At 37.1% G+C, this 15,526-nt stretch overlaps 1 protein-coding gene across 1 annotated transcript in view; it reads left to right on the plus strand.

Moving 5' to 3' along the window:
• slc25a26 (solute carrier family 25 member 26) overlaps nucleotides 1-15,526 on the plus strand; it is a 73,634-nt gene that overhangs the window by 5,280 nt on the left and 52,828 nt on the right. The window contains exons 4-5 of the mRNA XM_055183222.2: nucleotides 5,757-5,861; nucleotides 6,074-6,121. Of these exons, the coding sequence (XP_055039197.2) occupies nucleotides 5,757-5,861; nucleotides 6,074-6,121 (153 nt within the window). The remainder of the gene's footprint in view (nucleotides 1-5,756; nucleotides 5,862-6,073; nucleotides 6,122-15,526) is intronic.

Consider the following 15,526-nt stretch of genomic DNA (forward strand, 5'->3'; position numbering starts at 1 on the left):
CAGCCTGGCGTTGTCACTGTAAGTGTGTACACGCTATAAAGGATGCTCTGGCTGATGGTGTCTGTCAGGGCCAGAGCAGGCTGTTATCTAGCCATTATATCAGATTTATCTTCATTCCCATTCGCCCAACACGCTCTCCGAAAGCTCATTTGTCAAGCCGAAGGAGCACTTTACCTGCATTTATAAGCCGTGCATCTTCCTGTGGCTGTGGGATAAAAAAACACAGTAGGCCTACATGTGAATGGTGGAGCGGCCTGTACCCTGCTAAGCTTGGCACTGCAAATAATCCATACATTGCCCATGAGAAAAAGCTTGCTGGTGATTTATTGTACAAATCAAGCCTGAGCTTTGTACTGTGGTTTATTTTCAACCTCGTCCCGCCTCTTCGCTCACCCCTCCATAGCAAGTCCATTACATGTCAAAAAATAGACAGGCAATCCAAATTTGAAGCATTGGGGTTACGTGTTTTCTCTGCATATGCAACGGTTTTATTAAAGGAGAGGACGGGGGATGTGTCAGCCATATATTCGTTTGTGCTTTACTTCCAGATGGGATTTGGGAAGCGGTAGGAGGGACCCTAGGGGATGCTGTTGTTTATTTTTTTTAAAGCACCTGTAAAATGATTTGGGGAAGATTGTTCCAGATGCTTGTTGGAATTCCAGCTTCCTGAAGCTCTGCTGGGTGCCGCACATCTCCGAGTTCAGGGACAGTTTGGAATGTTCCAGCCGCGTCTGTGGATGTCTGGAATCACAGATGTGAGAGTAAATCGATGCACATGTGGATTATTTAATGCAAACTGCTGCACTAAATGACAAACACAATGCACCGACAGCAATGCTGTTGCATGCATTTGCTTTTTAGGGTAGCATACAGCTGGACATATTGGACCCTGTCTGTGAAATACAAGTATCATAATTGAATTATGAGATTAGGAGCATCAAAGTTTAATCATTGATTTTACATTGATTTCAATCTTTGACCTTACTCATCAATATTAAAGATATCAAGGTTATTTTTCACAGAATTGTTCTTTTCATTATAATAAATAAACAGTAAATAACAAAAAAATGACTTTATCTTGGTTTTCACAGACAGGGTCACAAAATTTGGAATCATGCAAGGTCAAAATTAAGTGAACCTGCAGAACTTTGGGTTTATGGGTTTAAAATGTATTATACAGGGGTCACCGTCACGAGAAACGTCTGTCATATTTATTTTATTAAAAGATGACCGAACACTGTCCCTAGTTGTAGGGCTGTCAAGATTATGAAATTTGTCTGACGGTTAATTCCCTAATAAATTGTGACGATTATGATGATTAAATGCCTGTTTTATTGCTTAATTCTCATAATTTTTTTATTATTAAAATTAAATCTTTTGCAACGTTTACCTGGCAATAAATATCAATACACATAGAACATATTTAAAAGTAATTATTTAATGAATATATCTTTCAAAAACTGAAAATTCTTCATAACAACAAATAAAAATAAACTGAAAATAAAAATGCAATCAAAATAAACGGACTATATCAGAACAGGCCTTAAATAGTACCCAATCCTACTAAGGTCATTAGTACTGGACCACATGTCTGTAGTGGCTGCAAAAGATCAATTCCTTACAGATCATTAAGAATAGCATTCTTCACATACCCTAAATTTGGAAGTGCTGTTTTGGAAATGTATGTTTTACCTGGCAGTTTATACTGCTTATCAAAGTGAAGCAGATTTTCTTTAAATGCAGTTTTTTCCACTGCATTGAATGAAATATATCACAATACACTGTTAGTTAAGTAGCGCCATCTGATACTGTCTTGTTAAAACAGGCGCTGCAGCTCCCCCTTGTGTTTTTAGAGAGTGGTGCAATCATTGCGGTGATCTAAAATCATCGCGATGAGGTCAATCAATCGCGGTGAGACGATTACTTAGCATTGTGACTGGGGCGATCCTTTAAAAAAGTACATCTTTGCTACCAAAGAGTGGATATTAGTACTTCGAAGGTACATATTGGTACCAAATGTATACATATATGCACCTAAATGGTACATGGTTGGATCTTTTTAAAGGGTACTGCCCCATTGACAGCGTGGGACCATATTTTGAAAAAAAATTTCAGACAGTGTCAATATAAATGAGAAGCTCAGATGCAAAAGCCGCTAAACGCCACCTCTATCAAAAATTTGATTATGATATTAATTGAATGCTCTCGGCACGCATCATACGTTCATCAAATACTTTTGTTTCAAATCCGCTTAATCCTGGCATCAGGCCATTCAGAAATACCAGTTTGTTGGTGAAACCCATTATGAGTCTGATAGAAAATTATCATTTACAAAAAACATCAGATGCAAACCGATTAGAAACCCCATTGACTTTCATAGTAGGATAAAATAATATTCAATTATAGTAATGATGTAATGTATAGAATAGGGTGCTAAGTTAAGCCAATGTCAGCTGACCCCCCAGGGGTTGAAAAAAACACCTAGGAGAAAAACCCTGGGGGAAAAGTCCTAGGAGGGAAAAAATTATGGAAGTCAATGGGGTTTCTGATCAGTTTGGTTACTTACAATTATTCCTTAGAATACCTTCCTTAGTGTTCATCAGAACAAAGAAATTGATACAGATTTGTAACACGAGAGTGAGTAAATGATGACAGAATTTTAATTTTTGGGTGAACTCTTTAAACGTTAAAAATGCCCCTATCATTGCTTGTCTGGACATACGTGCACAAAAAGGCACCCAACATGCCAAGACTTCAACATCCACTTATTTTATATTTCATCATCCCAGTTTTCCCCCTCACTGCTTTCTGTAAATTACCCAGAGATACACAGTGTCGGTAATTGATCGGGTATCTCGCTAGTCCTCCATCAACTCCCCAGTGAGAAGATACAAGATTGCCGCGGCGCGCACTCTCGCCCACCAATTCAATTACTGCAAGAATTACTTGTCATATCCACTTCCCTCTCCATTTAGTGCCGTAATTTTGATCCTTTTGAGAATTACACGAGGAGACGCGATGTTCAGTGTTTCATAAATGTTAACCCAGCAAAAAAAAATCATGTAATGAGCTCTGTAAAATGGGCACTGTCAGTTTGTGTATTAGACGGATGGGGATAACCTGCATTTTATACCACTGGGTGGCACTCTTGCCACACACCTTTGCTCTTATAAGTGTAATACTTTTTCCTACTTTTCTTACTTTTCAAGGTAAAACTTACAATTAAACACTTCCTCTTATCTGTAATACTGTGCATCAATGTTAGTCATTAGCGATACAAATTAGCTTGAAAAGTTTGGTGAGAATACCACTTGGCTCACCTTGCAGCCGAACTTAAACTTTTTACATTATCACAATGTATCGCAGTATTTTAAAGTCCCAGCACATGCTGTTCTGTAAGCCAAGTGGCCATTCATTGAGCGACCGCAGTGCACAAACCTCACAGACCCACTCTGCCACTGTCAGACACACACTGAGTCTGAACTACCATAGCTTGTTCACCCAAACCGTGCTTGTATACTGTCAGCTGGGTTCACAGCAGACCCTTCAGCTTTCAGATGGAGCGAGCACAGCATCACCCCATGCCCGTGGTCTCATTTAAAAGAGATTACTTCTATCATCACACATCCAGTGAGTTTGGGGTAAAGCCGGGGACCCTTTAAAATTCCCTGCGGTTGTGGAGATTGCTTTCCGTCCTCGGTTTGTCCTGGTATTTCCACCCCCTGGATGAAGAGAATAAGATGTAATTCACTACAAGTGGGTTTCAGGAGGATGCGGGCGTAGAGAATGTAGCTTAAATAACGGCCCGGTTCATCTTCCAAGGAAGCATGTTCGGTGGGATTTAATAGAGATTGTGTGCATGTCGACTGTTGTCCAAGTGTGTCTTTGTCATTCATGTGCAATGGGTAATTCTGTTTCAGTGAACGCAACAAAGATGCACTAGCGACATCGTCTTAGAGAAACAGTTTGTGTGTTTTTTTTTTGTAGCATTGCTGCAAGGAACTGTTTTAAACATCTTTATTTGTAGGAGTTTCCATGGCCAAAAATATTTTCTTTATAAGAATTCTTGTAGTATTTTTTGTGTTTTTTAAGTAAAAATTATTATTTGTATCTTGAATTTGTAGTTCATAATCTTAGAAAAAAACTGATTTTTTGTGTGATTTTAACTAAATTATTTTCTGCATGTTAAAGGGATAGTTCGGCCAAAAATGATATTTAACCCATGATTTACTCACCCTGAAGCCATCTGAGATGCATGTGTCCATCATTTTTCAGAAGATGACATTTTCAGTTATTTTAGAAAATGTTTTAGATCTTTCAGTTAATCAAATGTTAAGTTATGGGGTCCACGACCTTAAAGTCCAAAAAATGTGCATCCATCCTTCACAAAATAAATCCAAACGGCTCCACGATGATAAACAAAGGCCTTCTGAGGGTAATCCGCGCAGTTTCGTTGTAGAAATATCCACATTTAAAACTTTAGAAACGTAAATAACTCGCATCCGGTAGCGCCGCCAACTTAGTCGCGTCCGCATTCAAGATCAGAGCTTTATGCCGCGTACGGAGGTTACTATGCTGCTGCTATGTGCCCCCGCCCCCGAATTTGTCATACGTCACTAAGAAAAGTGTGTACACTACGCTAATACTCTCTCCTGAATACAGAGGAGTCTAACATGGCAGCGCTACCGGAAGGTAGTTATTTTCGTTTGTAAAGTTTTAAATATGCATATTTCTACAACAACACAGCACGGATTACCCTCAGAAGGCCTTTGTTTATCATCCTTGAGCCGTTTGGATTTATTTTGTGAAGGATGGATGCACATTTTTTGGACTTGAAGGTCGTGGACCACGTAACTTCACATTTAATTAACTGAAAGATCGAAAACATTTTCTAAAATATCTGAAAATGTGTTTGTCTGAAAAACGATGGACATATGCATCTCGGACAGCTTGGTGTTGAGTAAATCATGGGTTTAATCGTTAATCATTTTTGGCCGAACTATCCCTTTAAAACAGTTGTGACTTAGTTATGGTTGGGTGAACAACTGCATTAAATATAGCACACTGTCCAAGTGGTTTTTGGATATTTTATTACAAAAATCGTACATATTGTGGCTTTAAGTGCTTTTGAGTTTAAAATTTCTGTCAAATATATTTTGCCATGTTCCATCATCACATTTCGGTAACACTTTAGTATGGGGACCTTTTCGCAAGTTGCCTATTAGCATGCATAAAAGAAGCATATTAGCTGTTTATTAGTACTTATAAAGCACATTTTAATGCATGACTGTATTCTACATCCCTTAATCCTAACCCTTACACTACACACTACAACAACTATTACACAACTACCTTACTAAGTGTTAATAAGCAGTAATATATAATTATAAGTTTATTGAGGCAAACATTTTTTAGTTAATAGTGAATATGTGTTCCCCATACTAAAGTGCTACTCAAACTTTTTATAGTATTATAACATATGTTACTGTGTTTAGTAACACTTTATTTCAATGTATTTGTTACACTGTATTTACATTAGCAAAATTATATGCAACCAAACCCTGATCTTAACCATATAGTAAGTACATGTTGTTCATCAATACTCTCAGTACTTAAATATATTATACTGTGAGAAAGACAGGGTTAATAAAGCGTAACCCTGTGTTCTTATACTTATATTGCGTGTTTTTACTGGCTTGTGTGTGTTACGTGACATTATTTGTCGTGTTGATGAATGTTATCTACCACTCACACAGGTTGCCTGTCTGATCCGTGTACCGACTGAAGTGGTAAAACAGAGGACGCAGGCCAATCCATCCCTCAATACATACCGCGTGCTGCTGAATACACTACAAGAAGAGGTGCTTATATACAATACTATCAGCTTGATTTACAGTGAAAAATGTGCTTGAACTCTTGTTGAAGTGTTACAGACAGGTGGACAGCAGATTGGTGAATAAATATTTTGTTTTGTAGAGAAACTGAAAATGCAGTGTTATTTTGTTTGCACAACAATGGTGAAATATTAGATATTTAAACTTCTAGTAACTATTTACCTGACATTTTATTGCAGGGTTTCAGAGGATTATACAGAGGTTATGGCAGTACAGTCCTCAGGGAGGTAAGTTAACTCTTCAGTAACAAACCCCTTACCTAAGGCGCGCACAAGTATTGGTTATTCTTAGGGGTAGAAAAATCCACTTTTTTTGAAAATATGCTCATGTTTCAGCTCCCCTAGAGTTGATTTTTACCGTTTTGGAATCCATTCAGCTGATCTCCGTGTCTGGCGGGACCACTTTTAGCATAGCTTAGCATAAGCCATTGAATCTGATTAGACCATTAGCATTGCGTTCATTTTAAAGTAGGGCTGTCAAAATAAACGCGTTAAAGGAATAGTCTACTCATTTTCAATATTAAAATATGTTATTACCTTAACTAAGAATTGTTGATACATCCCTCTATCATCTGTGCGCGTGAACGTAAGCGCTGGAGCGCACTGCGACGCTTCGATAGCATTTAGCTTAGCCCCGTTCATTCAATGGTACCATTTAGAGATAAAGTTAGAAGTGACCAAACACATCAACGTTTTTCCTATTTAAGACGAGTAGTTATACGAGCAAGTTTGGTGGTACAAAATAAAACGTAGCGCTTTTCTAAGCGGATTTAAAAGAGGAACTATATTTTATGGCGTAATAGCACTTTTGGGAGTACTTCGACTCGCCTGAAAAGTCTGCTCCCCTTCTCCCTCTCATAATGGGAGAGGGAGGGTGGTACTGCGCCAAGTCGAAGGACTCCCAAAAGTGCTGTTACGCCATAAAATGTAGCTCTTTTAAATCCGCTTAGAAAAGCGCTACGTTTTATTTTGTACCACCAAACTTGCTCGGATAACTACTCGTCTTAAACATCTAAAATGCAGGTTTTCTGCACGGGCAGTTTTCTTTATCTGCACGTTTTCTGTGAGGTGTACCGTCCCAAATCCATATAAAGCAAAGATGCGTCTTCTTTCACTTTTTAGTTTCGTTTTTAAAGCATTCAGAAATTATAGAAAATAGACTGCAGGACTTTCTTGATGTTAAAATAATTATTAAGAGAGATAAACGTCTGAAGCGCATGCACACAAACACGCGAGTGCGTGACCCTGATATATATAGACAACACAAAATTACAGTTTTAAAAAATATCTGTTTTGACAAGAATTCACGCAGGTATGACCTATAATCTGTTATATCTGAAGGGAATGTTTGGTTAACTGTTAAGGAAAAGTATCTGTTAAACCCTTGCATTAGCCTACAGTATCTTAAAGCGGTCTGTCTCAATGTCAAAATTAAACGATAAAAGAAAAACATTTATTGATATTGTTTTTGCTCTGCGTTAACAGGTAAAGTTCTGTCATGCTTTGTCAGATTCCAACAATTGTTTTGAAGTTTTTTAATAGTGAATGTTAAAATATAAATGACACATTTTTGAAAATTTGCTCATCCCAACTCAATTTGCCAGCACAGGTCACAAATGATGCAGCAGCAAACAGAAATGGAGAAAGAACAGTCTTCTAAAGGCAAAAACATTTATAAAACTATGGCTGTTGAAAATGTAAACAGGCTGTTGTAGACATGCATTTGCATATAGCATATATATTATCCAAATCCAGGCTGATTAGAGCATTAAAAGGGTTACATTTAGGTAAATTTAGAATAGATAAAAATGTGCGATTAATTTGCGATTAATCGCGAGTTAACTTATGAAATCATGCGATTAAATATTTTAATCTATTGACAGCCCTATTTTAAAGTGAACTATCCCTTTAATAAAAAAATGCTATATAACTTCATAAGTGGAAAGTGGACCTCAGTTCATGAAACCTTTAAGCCAATCTTTAATTGAACAACTTGTATCACAAGCAGTTAAAGTCCCCTCACTTTCTTTTAATGGATCTTTTCGTTTCATCCTTTGATTATTATCTGCTTGTACATGCATCGCATGATAATGCTCAAGCTTGAATTTTCTCGTTTGTTTTCCGATTTGATTTTCTCGTCCTTCACGTCAGGTATCGGCAAAACAATAAGTGGAAGGTAGTAAAATATTTGAAATCAAAGAAAACTTCTTGTCTGTATGAAGGTGACACCCGTTTATTCATGAGCCGAAATCGTCTCTCGCTGCCAGGCGAGCCTGTACTTATTTTCCGCCTCACTTAACGCACGTTATTCACGCAAATTCCATCTGGACATATAGGGAAAAAAAGGACAACAAGCTTTTTCTGATTTCTCCAAGGGCTTCTGAATAAATGAATACATTTTGGATGCGAGTGAGTAGCTCAGGCTGAATACTAAGGGCCAGATAAAATAGAGGTGCTGAGAGGTGCCCTGCTTCTTTCTTGGGATTGGCTTTGACGTGTGTCAGGATGCTAATTCATTTTCTCAGCCCGCTGTCTTATCCAGCGCCGCAACCCTGTCAGGGTAAGTTTGTTTACCCTGGATGCCTAGTCCCCATCACGCAGGGATTTAATTGGGGTCTTCTCCATTATGCAGATTCATTAAAGAGCACCGGACAAGAGGTTATAATGAGACACCAATAGAGAGAAATTGGTAGGCAGTTTGCCAAAGCGACCAAACAGTGCTTGAATGTCTGGCGTATGTCTAACTAAACACGGGTAAATTGTCAAGGGTGCTTGCATGACACAAACAATAGTTTTATTTTTCTTCCTTTAATGACATATGCTACTTAGTGAAGTTTTCAAAGCACAATTCCTCAAAATGAAGTTAAGCCTGGATCAAGGGCTATTGGTCACCATTAGCCAGCGTCTAGAGATTTACTAGATTTGCTGTAGGTTGTAAGATTAAAACACTGTCTCTGTCTGGTAGGAACTTGAACTTAGTTACAACCACTAGATGGCATGACAGGGTTAGGAAAAATCTGATAACCATCTGGATTACCACTGAGATAACACTGAGCACTTCACATTATCAACAGCACACCCAACTTGAATAAACTTTATGATTAAAAATGGCCATGCAAGTAAAATTATTTTCTAAATACTTATTCTATTTTTTTATGCTTTGGAATAACTTCTGGAGTACACATTCAAGTTTATACATCATATAATATGGACTTTGTTGAAGGTGTTACTTACTATCATGCTTACAGTGAAAACCAATCATAGCATTTTCTTATGGTCGATGACGCTTAGAGACAGACAGAATATGAGTAGCTCAAGTTTATGGTGATTTCTAGCATTAAATATCAGTGCAGATGTTAGAGAGGAGGAGGAGAGGGGAGCTGGCAACCCTATAAGAATGTAGTTATGAAACACCTACGCCTTGAGCTGCGTTCCTGTCACGTTCTGCATTAGCTGGTGCTGAGATCGCAAAAACATGTATTTTCCCTGGGATTCTTTTTGATTCGGAAAATGATCTTACAGTTATAGACTCCAGGAATTGTTTAACCAAAAACATGAAAGATTCAGTCATAATGTACTCATCCTTATGTTCTTCCAAGCCTAAATTTCAACACAAATGAAGATATTTTCATTTTAAGCCTTTTAAGAAAATTGGGGGCTGGAGCTCTAAGGGGACGTGTACAGCAAAGCGTTTAAACACGGCAGAAAACGCCAGGGGCCACCGACTGTGGGCACTTAACAGTGTTTTTTCCAGTTAAGCGCTTTGGTTGCTATGTTACTTCTGCTTTGTTTATCAGTCATTGAATGATGTGCCGGTTGGTTGTTTTTAACTCTGGGCACTCGTTGAGCGTAGGACTGCTTGATTATGGGCAAAAACATAATCACAATGACACGCAACTATATAAACTATAAGTACGGAATAATTGACGACGGGCCGTTGAATTATGAGAAATAATGCACACCCAAGCTTGTTATGTGTTACACCGCAGGTGTGCATTATTTTCAAATAATTCAAAGGACCGGAATCAATTACTCCGCTTATACCCTGGTTACCACAAACATTGCTCTGGTGCCTATTTTTAAGACATTTGACAGGTTATGTGTGCGGTTTACAGAAAAATAATCAACACCCATGGAACATTTCTCAGCCAATCAAAATACAGCATTCAACAGGCCCGTGGTATAAAAGTAGTTCATATGACCAGTGAAATCTTTTTTTCAAATGTGTCGTATTCATCCGATTGTTTTGCACAAGGAGCAGACCCCAAACAAATGATGAGGAAATTTTTATTTTTAGGTGAACTGTTTCTTTAAAGGAACAGTATGTAGGATTGTGGCCAAAACTGGTATTGCATTCACTGGGCCTGCAACTCCACTTTTTAAATGACAATATCCTGGCCGGACCACTGTTGTCAGTGATAGAAGTATTTGAAATGAAAATGATTTCTTAATGTCTAGTGACATATCAGGGCCATTTTATGATTAATTGATATAAATTTCTTACATACTGTTCCTTTAAATATGATTCAAGTTTTAAGTTTGCCTGCTTGTTAACCCTCTGGGGTCCAACCATTTTGGGACACTCTCAGAGGTTCTGACATGCTCTTACATTTGGTCTTTTTTCAGTTGCTTTAAAACATAATAATGGCAAGTGTCTCATACCACTGTGTTCAGCACAAACTGGGCTAAAATATTATATGAGCTACATGTATGTACATGTTTGTATTTTTGAGAGAAAAAGGTTTATGCGTGGTTTTTAAAAAAGCAAAATTTTTAAGTCACTGATATAAGTTCACAAAACCCATACTAACTTTCCTAAACATAATCTAGTAGTCTAGAGTTTTTTCTTTAAAATGATGTGAAAATCATCCTGCCTACTCATTCACATAAACCAATATATTATTTTAGAAATTGTAAGACACTTTTTGTTTAGAGTGGCCGTATTCGAGAAGGATTGATTGACAGCTAGCAAACAAAGGCTCGCATAATGAGCTGCATAATGAGGCAGGAGGGAACTACAGTAAAGAATGTGAGGACAAATGGACATGTTTGTTTGAGGTTTATTAAGAAGTTAACAATATAATCAAAATAGAAATGAAGGTCAGTAGGACATTTTCAATTTATTTGGAAACAAACCCTATTAAAACACTGAACTTGTATAAGAAACTGATAAACAACAGAGCTGTAAACTTCATGTGGCTCATGTTACCATATAACTTTATGTCCAAAGAGTGTGAATATGTTTTTCCACTTCATAGTTTTGTACTGATGAGAGGGATGCAGACCTCTAAGAGAGTTATGAACAGCTGTCACAAATTGTCCACAGAAATACCCTAACATACATAACTGATGGGTAAATGATAGCACTACATTCAGATAACTATTATAAACTAAATTAGTATCTCAAATAAACATCTGCAATGATTAGTTATATAAAAAGCTGTTTTCAGATGACAGTTTTCAGATGCCTATCCCCTTATCGTCTAGCTTCTGTTTTAAACGCGTTTCTGTAAGCGAGTATGAACTTTAAAAACACATCGCAAATGGATGTGCGCGAGCTCGCATCTCCGTGTAAACAACGCGGAGCTCATAATAAAACGGTGTCGCGTGTAAAGCGCAATGTATGGAATGCGTTGCATGTTAACAATATCATATTACAGCAGATCCCCCAGTGCAGTATTACTCAAAGTTGCCATGAAGGATACGAAAGTGAATAACTGCGTCTAACACTGTACACAGCATGTAACAATGAAATCCGCCATTACGTGATCACGCGCGTAACTTACTCGTTTGTAAACAAGCATGTAAACATGGAATCATATTACAGCACACACTTAAAAGATACAGCAGTGCAGCTGCATTACTCAAAGTTGCCATAAAGGATATGAAAGTGAATAACTGTGTCTAACACTGTACACAGCATGTAACAATGAAATCCGCCATTACGTGATCACGCGCGTACTCGTTTATAAATAAGCATGTAAACATGGAATCATATTACAGCACACACTTAAAAGATACAGCAGTGCAGCATTACTCAAAGTTGCCATGAAGGATACGAAAGTGAATAACTCTGTCTAACACTGTAACTTACAGCATGTATCAATGAAATCCGCCATTACGTGAAATCACGCGCCCTCGTTTGTAAACAATGCAAACGTTTTTAAATCCGAAGCGTGCAGTCTGCTAATGTTGCTTATGTAGGCTGAACTGCACAAGCCATAACATATTACATGATAGCAAATATAAATGAAGACAAATGACTTACAGTTTCTTCAGGAATAAGTTATATCCTTCTCCAATGCGTCTTCCATCGTTCCTCTTCTTAGGTAACGTTAAAGATAAACGCTTCTCTTCCTCAATGTCCAGACATAAATGAAGATATTCCTCACGTGTGTGTATAAAGTTTATAATCCAAACATGCGGTAAAGTCTTTAAATCTGATAAAACTTTACGCTTTGTTTATTATTGTTGGAACTGCTGTCTCTTCATTACCATGTCAACAGCCTGAGGGCGTGGCCGCATTAGAGATAATGAGCTCAGCCAGGAAAAACTGTACTCTCTTTACTTGAATGCAGATTATATAAACAGGAAATATTTGTTTTTGATTATAATTAGCTTGTTTAAAAGTAGACATTTCAGGCTTTCTTTGGATATGTGTATTATGTTTGTGTGACGAGTATTCACGGAGTTTCAACTGATTTTTGTCACGTGTTTTAAGAGACAGCTGGCGGAGACAGAAATGTCTGAATGCGCACCCTGTTTATTTTCTTTATTTGACAAAAACACAAAGATCTCTTGTTATTGTTAATGTGAACTAATTAAAGAGGACCCTTCAGAGTTTCAAATGATGTCAAACACGTAAGTGTTTGATTATTAATGATGGAGTATTTTAAGTTGATTCTGCTATGATAAGGAGAAAACACGTCAAAACGCGTCCCCGCGTTTTTGGACCCCTGGGGGTTAACAGACTCATTTTGTCTCCCATTACAGTCCAGTTAACTTCAGCATGTTTAACACAGTACAGGCCTTTACTTACAGACAGCTTCCACTCCTCAACTTTTGAGATTATGGGTAGATTATGCAAAGGGTCTATAAGCTTTGCATATCTTTAGTTGTTTTTTCTTTCTGACAACTGTTTAGTGCATTTACTGTAGCTTTGTTGTTATGCTGAGGAGATGTTAGTTGTTTGTATATTATTTTCTTTGTTCGTATGCTTTAATTATTATAATGTGGCAGTGTTTGTCAAATCAAGCTTAGTTAAATTTTTTTCTCATTGACTTTCCTCCTCTGATCGCTAGTTGACTCTAAAGACTGTGAGCCCCGGAGGTCTTGGATGTGCCCAAGATCAATTTGTCTGATGTAGACGTGTTTATGTTTCAGTTGTTCATTGGTCACAGTGGACCGTGCAAGCAAACATGACATGAAAGTGTGGATGTTTTAACTGCAGTGCAGCGTTTATTCGCATCTGTCTATTTCTTCAATAAACATGCAAAGAGGATGCCATTTGATCAATTTCCTGTCAGTTTTCACAGTTCTTTGTTGTATACTTTTTATATACACTGTCGAAAAAATTCTTGGTGCACTTACATTTTTAAGTTTTATCAACTTGACTTTGCTATTCATTTTACATTCTTGACTAATGAGGGGATAAGTTATTTAAACTTTATTTTATCATTTATATATTTTTTAGGCTTATAATTTTATCATTTGTAATTTCAAGTTGATTAAACCTAAAAATTTAAGTGCAGCAAGGAATTTTTACCGTGTAGTAATTAGAGCTGTCCCGATATCGGCCTTTTACTGCATTACTATTGTGCCTAAAGAACTCATTGTATCGATATTATGGCAGTATCTTTTTTATTAAATATAAATAAACACTACTATCAGTCAAATTCTTCTTTAGTATTCTTTCTTTTGTTTCATTAATTTTTTAGGCCAATGAATACTCGAAAGCTAGAGTAGGGAGGCAGAAAGAGAGTTTGTAACCATTGTGACTATAAAGGTAACATTTTAAATGTCTGCTGAATTATTTACAATATTATCATATGTGTTGTATAGAGGATATGCACATGACGTCACCGTCGGCGAGATGGACTGCGGTTACGCCCACTGAGTGGCAAAAGACAGAGCTGCAGCATTTGAGTACAGTGTGACATCAGCGAAAACACAGTAAAAATGCATCGAAATGGGAAAAAGCTGTTGTGCGATAGATTGTACTAACAGATTAACAAGAATTCGGAGCTATCGTTTTACAGACTAACAAGAAACAGAGAAAGGAGAAGTAAATTGATCATTCGTGCCAACGTCCACAGACAACAGGTGGGATGACAAGTTGCTAGGGTCACTATCAAGCAGAGGTTTTACTTTCTACTTAAAAGTATTTTTTCAAGTGTTTGTATTTTATCCGTGTTTTTCTTTGGAAAACATACATTCCAAAGTATATTATTATCATAATTTTACTCTATTACATTTCATAAATAAAACGTTTTTGTTTTACATTTAATATTTAAGTACATTAAAGTATTTTTACTCAAGTAAAAGTACACAATTTTAATGTAATTAGGTATTAAATAAATTTTAATATGCAATATTAAAGAATACACAGTATGATTATATGCTTTAGAATGTAGTGAAGTAAAAGTTTCCCCAATATAAACACTCTAATAAAGCACAGATGCTTGGAAAATATAACTTATGTAACTAAGTATTGTCCACCTCTGCTATCAAGTCCAACTAAATTCAATTTAAGCTGATAATAGTCAGTTTTACTGCCGTTTTTCGCAGCAGCCGCTATGAAAACCAGCCATTTTGTTGAACATTTCGCCACTCAACAGGGTGAGTTCTGGCATGGTCACATGGAAAAGTGACGTCAATGCATACTCTCTATAAGCATTTAAATGTATGTCATTTATTGGTTATAGAAACTATAACGTGTATGCATGTTTAATGTGAGCTACATTCAAGATATGTTACTAGCAAGGCGTTCTGTTGCATTTAAAAATATGCTATAGTGCAGTTGTGTCAGGAGGCAGAGAGGAAGTTTTATGACTTTGTGTGTCTGTGAGTTTAAAAGTGCAAAATTGTTCCTGCCGAAACAGTGATCCATTACAGAGCGTGAGCTGCTTTCATGTAGTTTTAGGCCTTATTTAGTTAATTGCTTTAATCAACTGTTGCAATTTGGCAAGCTTGGCTCTCCGAGGACTAAACTTTGTTTTGTCAGAGCTGGATTTAATATAACTTCAGTCAGATGTTGTCAGAGTCAGTTAGCCCTGCCTCATTACTCTAATCTTTTATTTTATTTGTATATGATTAGACATTAAACACACAAGACATGCACTTCCTTGTCATATGTGTGCATGTGTAAACGTATATTTAGTGTATGTGTGTTTGAATATATACGTATGTGTTTGCATTGATCCGTGCCAGTTTGTGTTTTCCTTTTCTGGTTGGCTGGCTGACTGAGTTTCTGTTTATTTTAACTGTGCAGTATATGCGAATGATTTACAGTACACATGTGAAGACATGGAGGCTTCTCCTCTATCTTCCACCTAAACACATCATGCCTCCAGCTAATATATAAGAGTTTGAGGGAGGGAGTGTTGAAAAATGTGGTGTTGAAATAAAGAGATG

This window comes from Misgurnus anguillicaudatus, chromosome 14, assembly GCF_027580225.2.
Source record: "Misgurnus anguillicaudatus chromosome 14, ASM2758022v2, whole genome shotgun sequence".
NCBI classification, from domain to species: domain Eukaryota; kingdom Metazoa; phylum Chordata; class Actinopteri; order Cypriniformes; family Cobitidae; genus Misgurnus; species Misgurnus anguillicaudatus.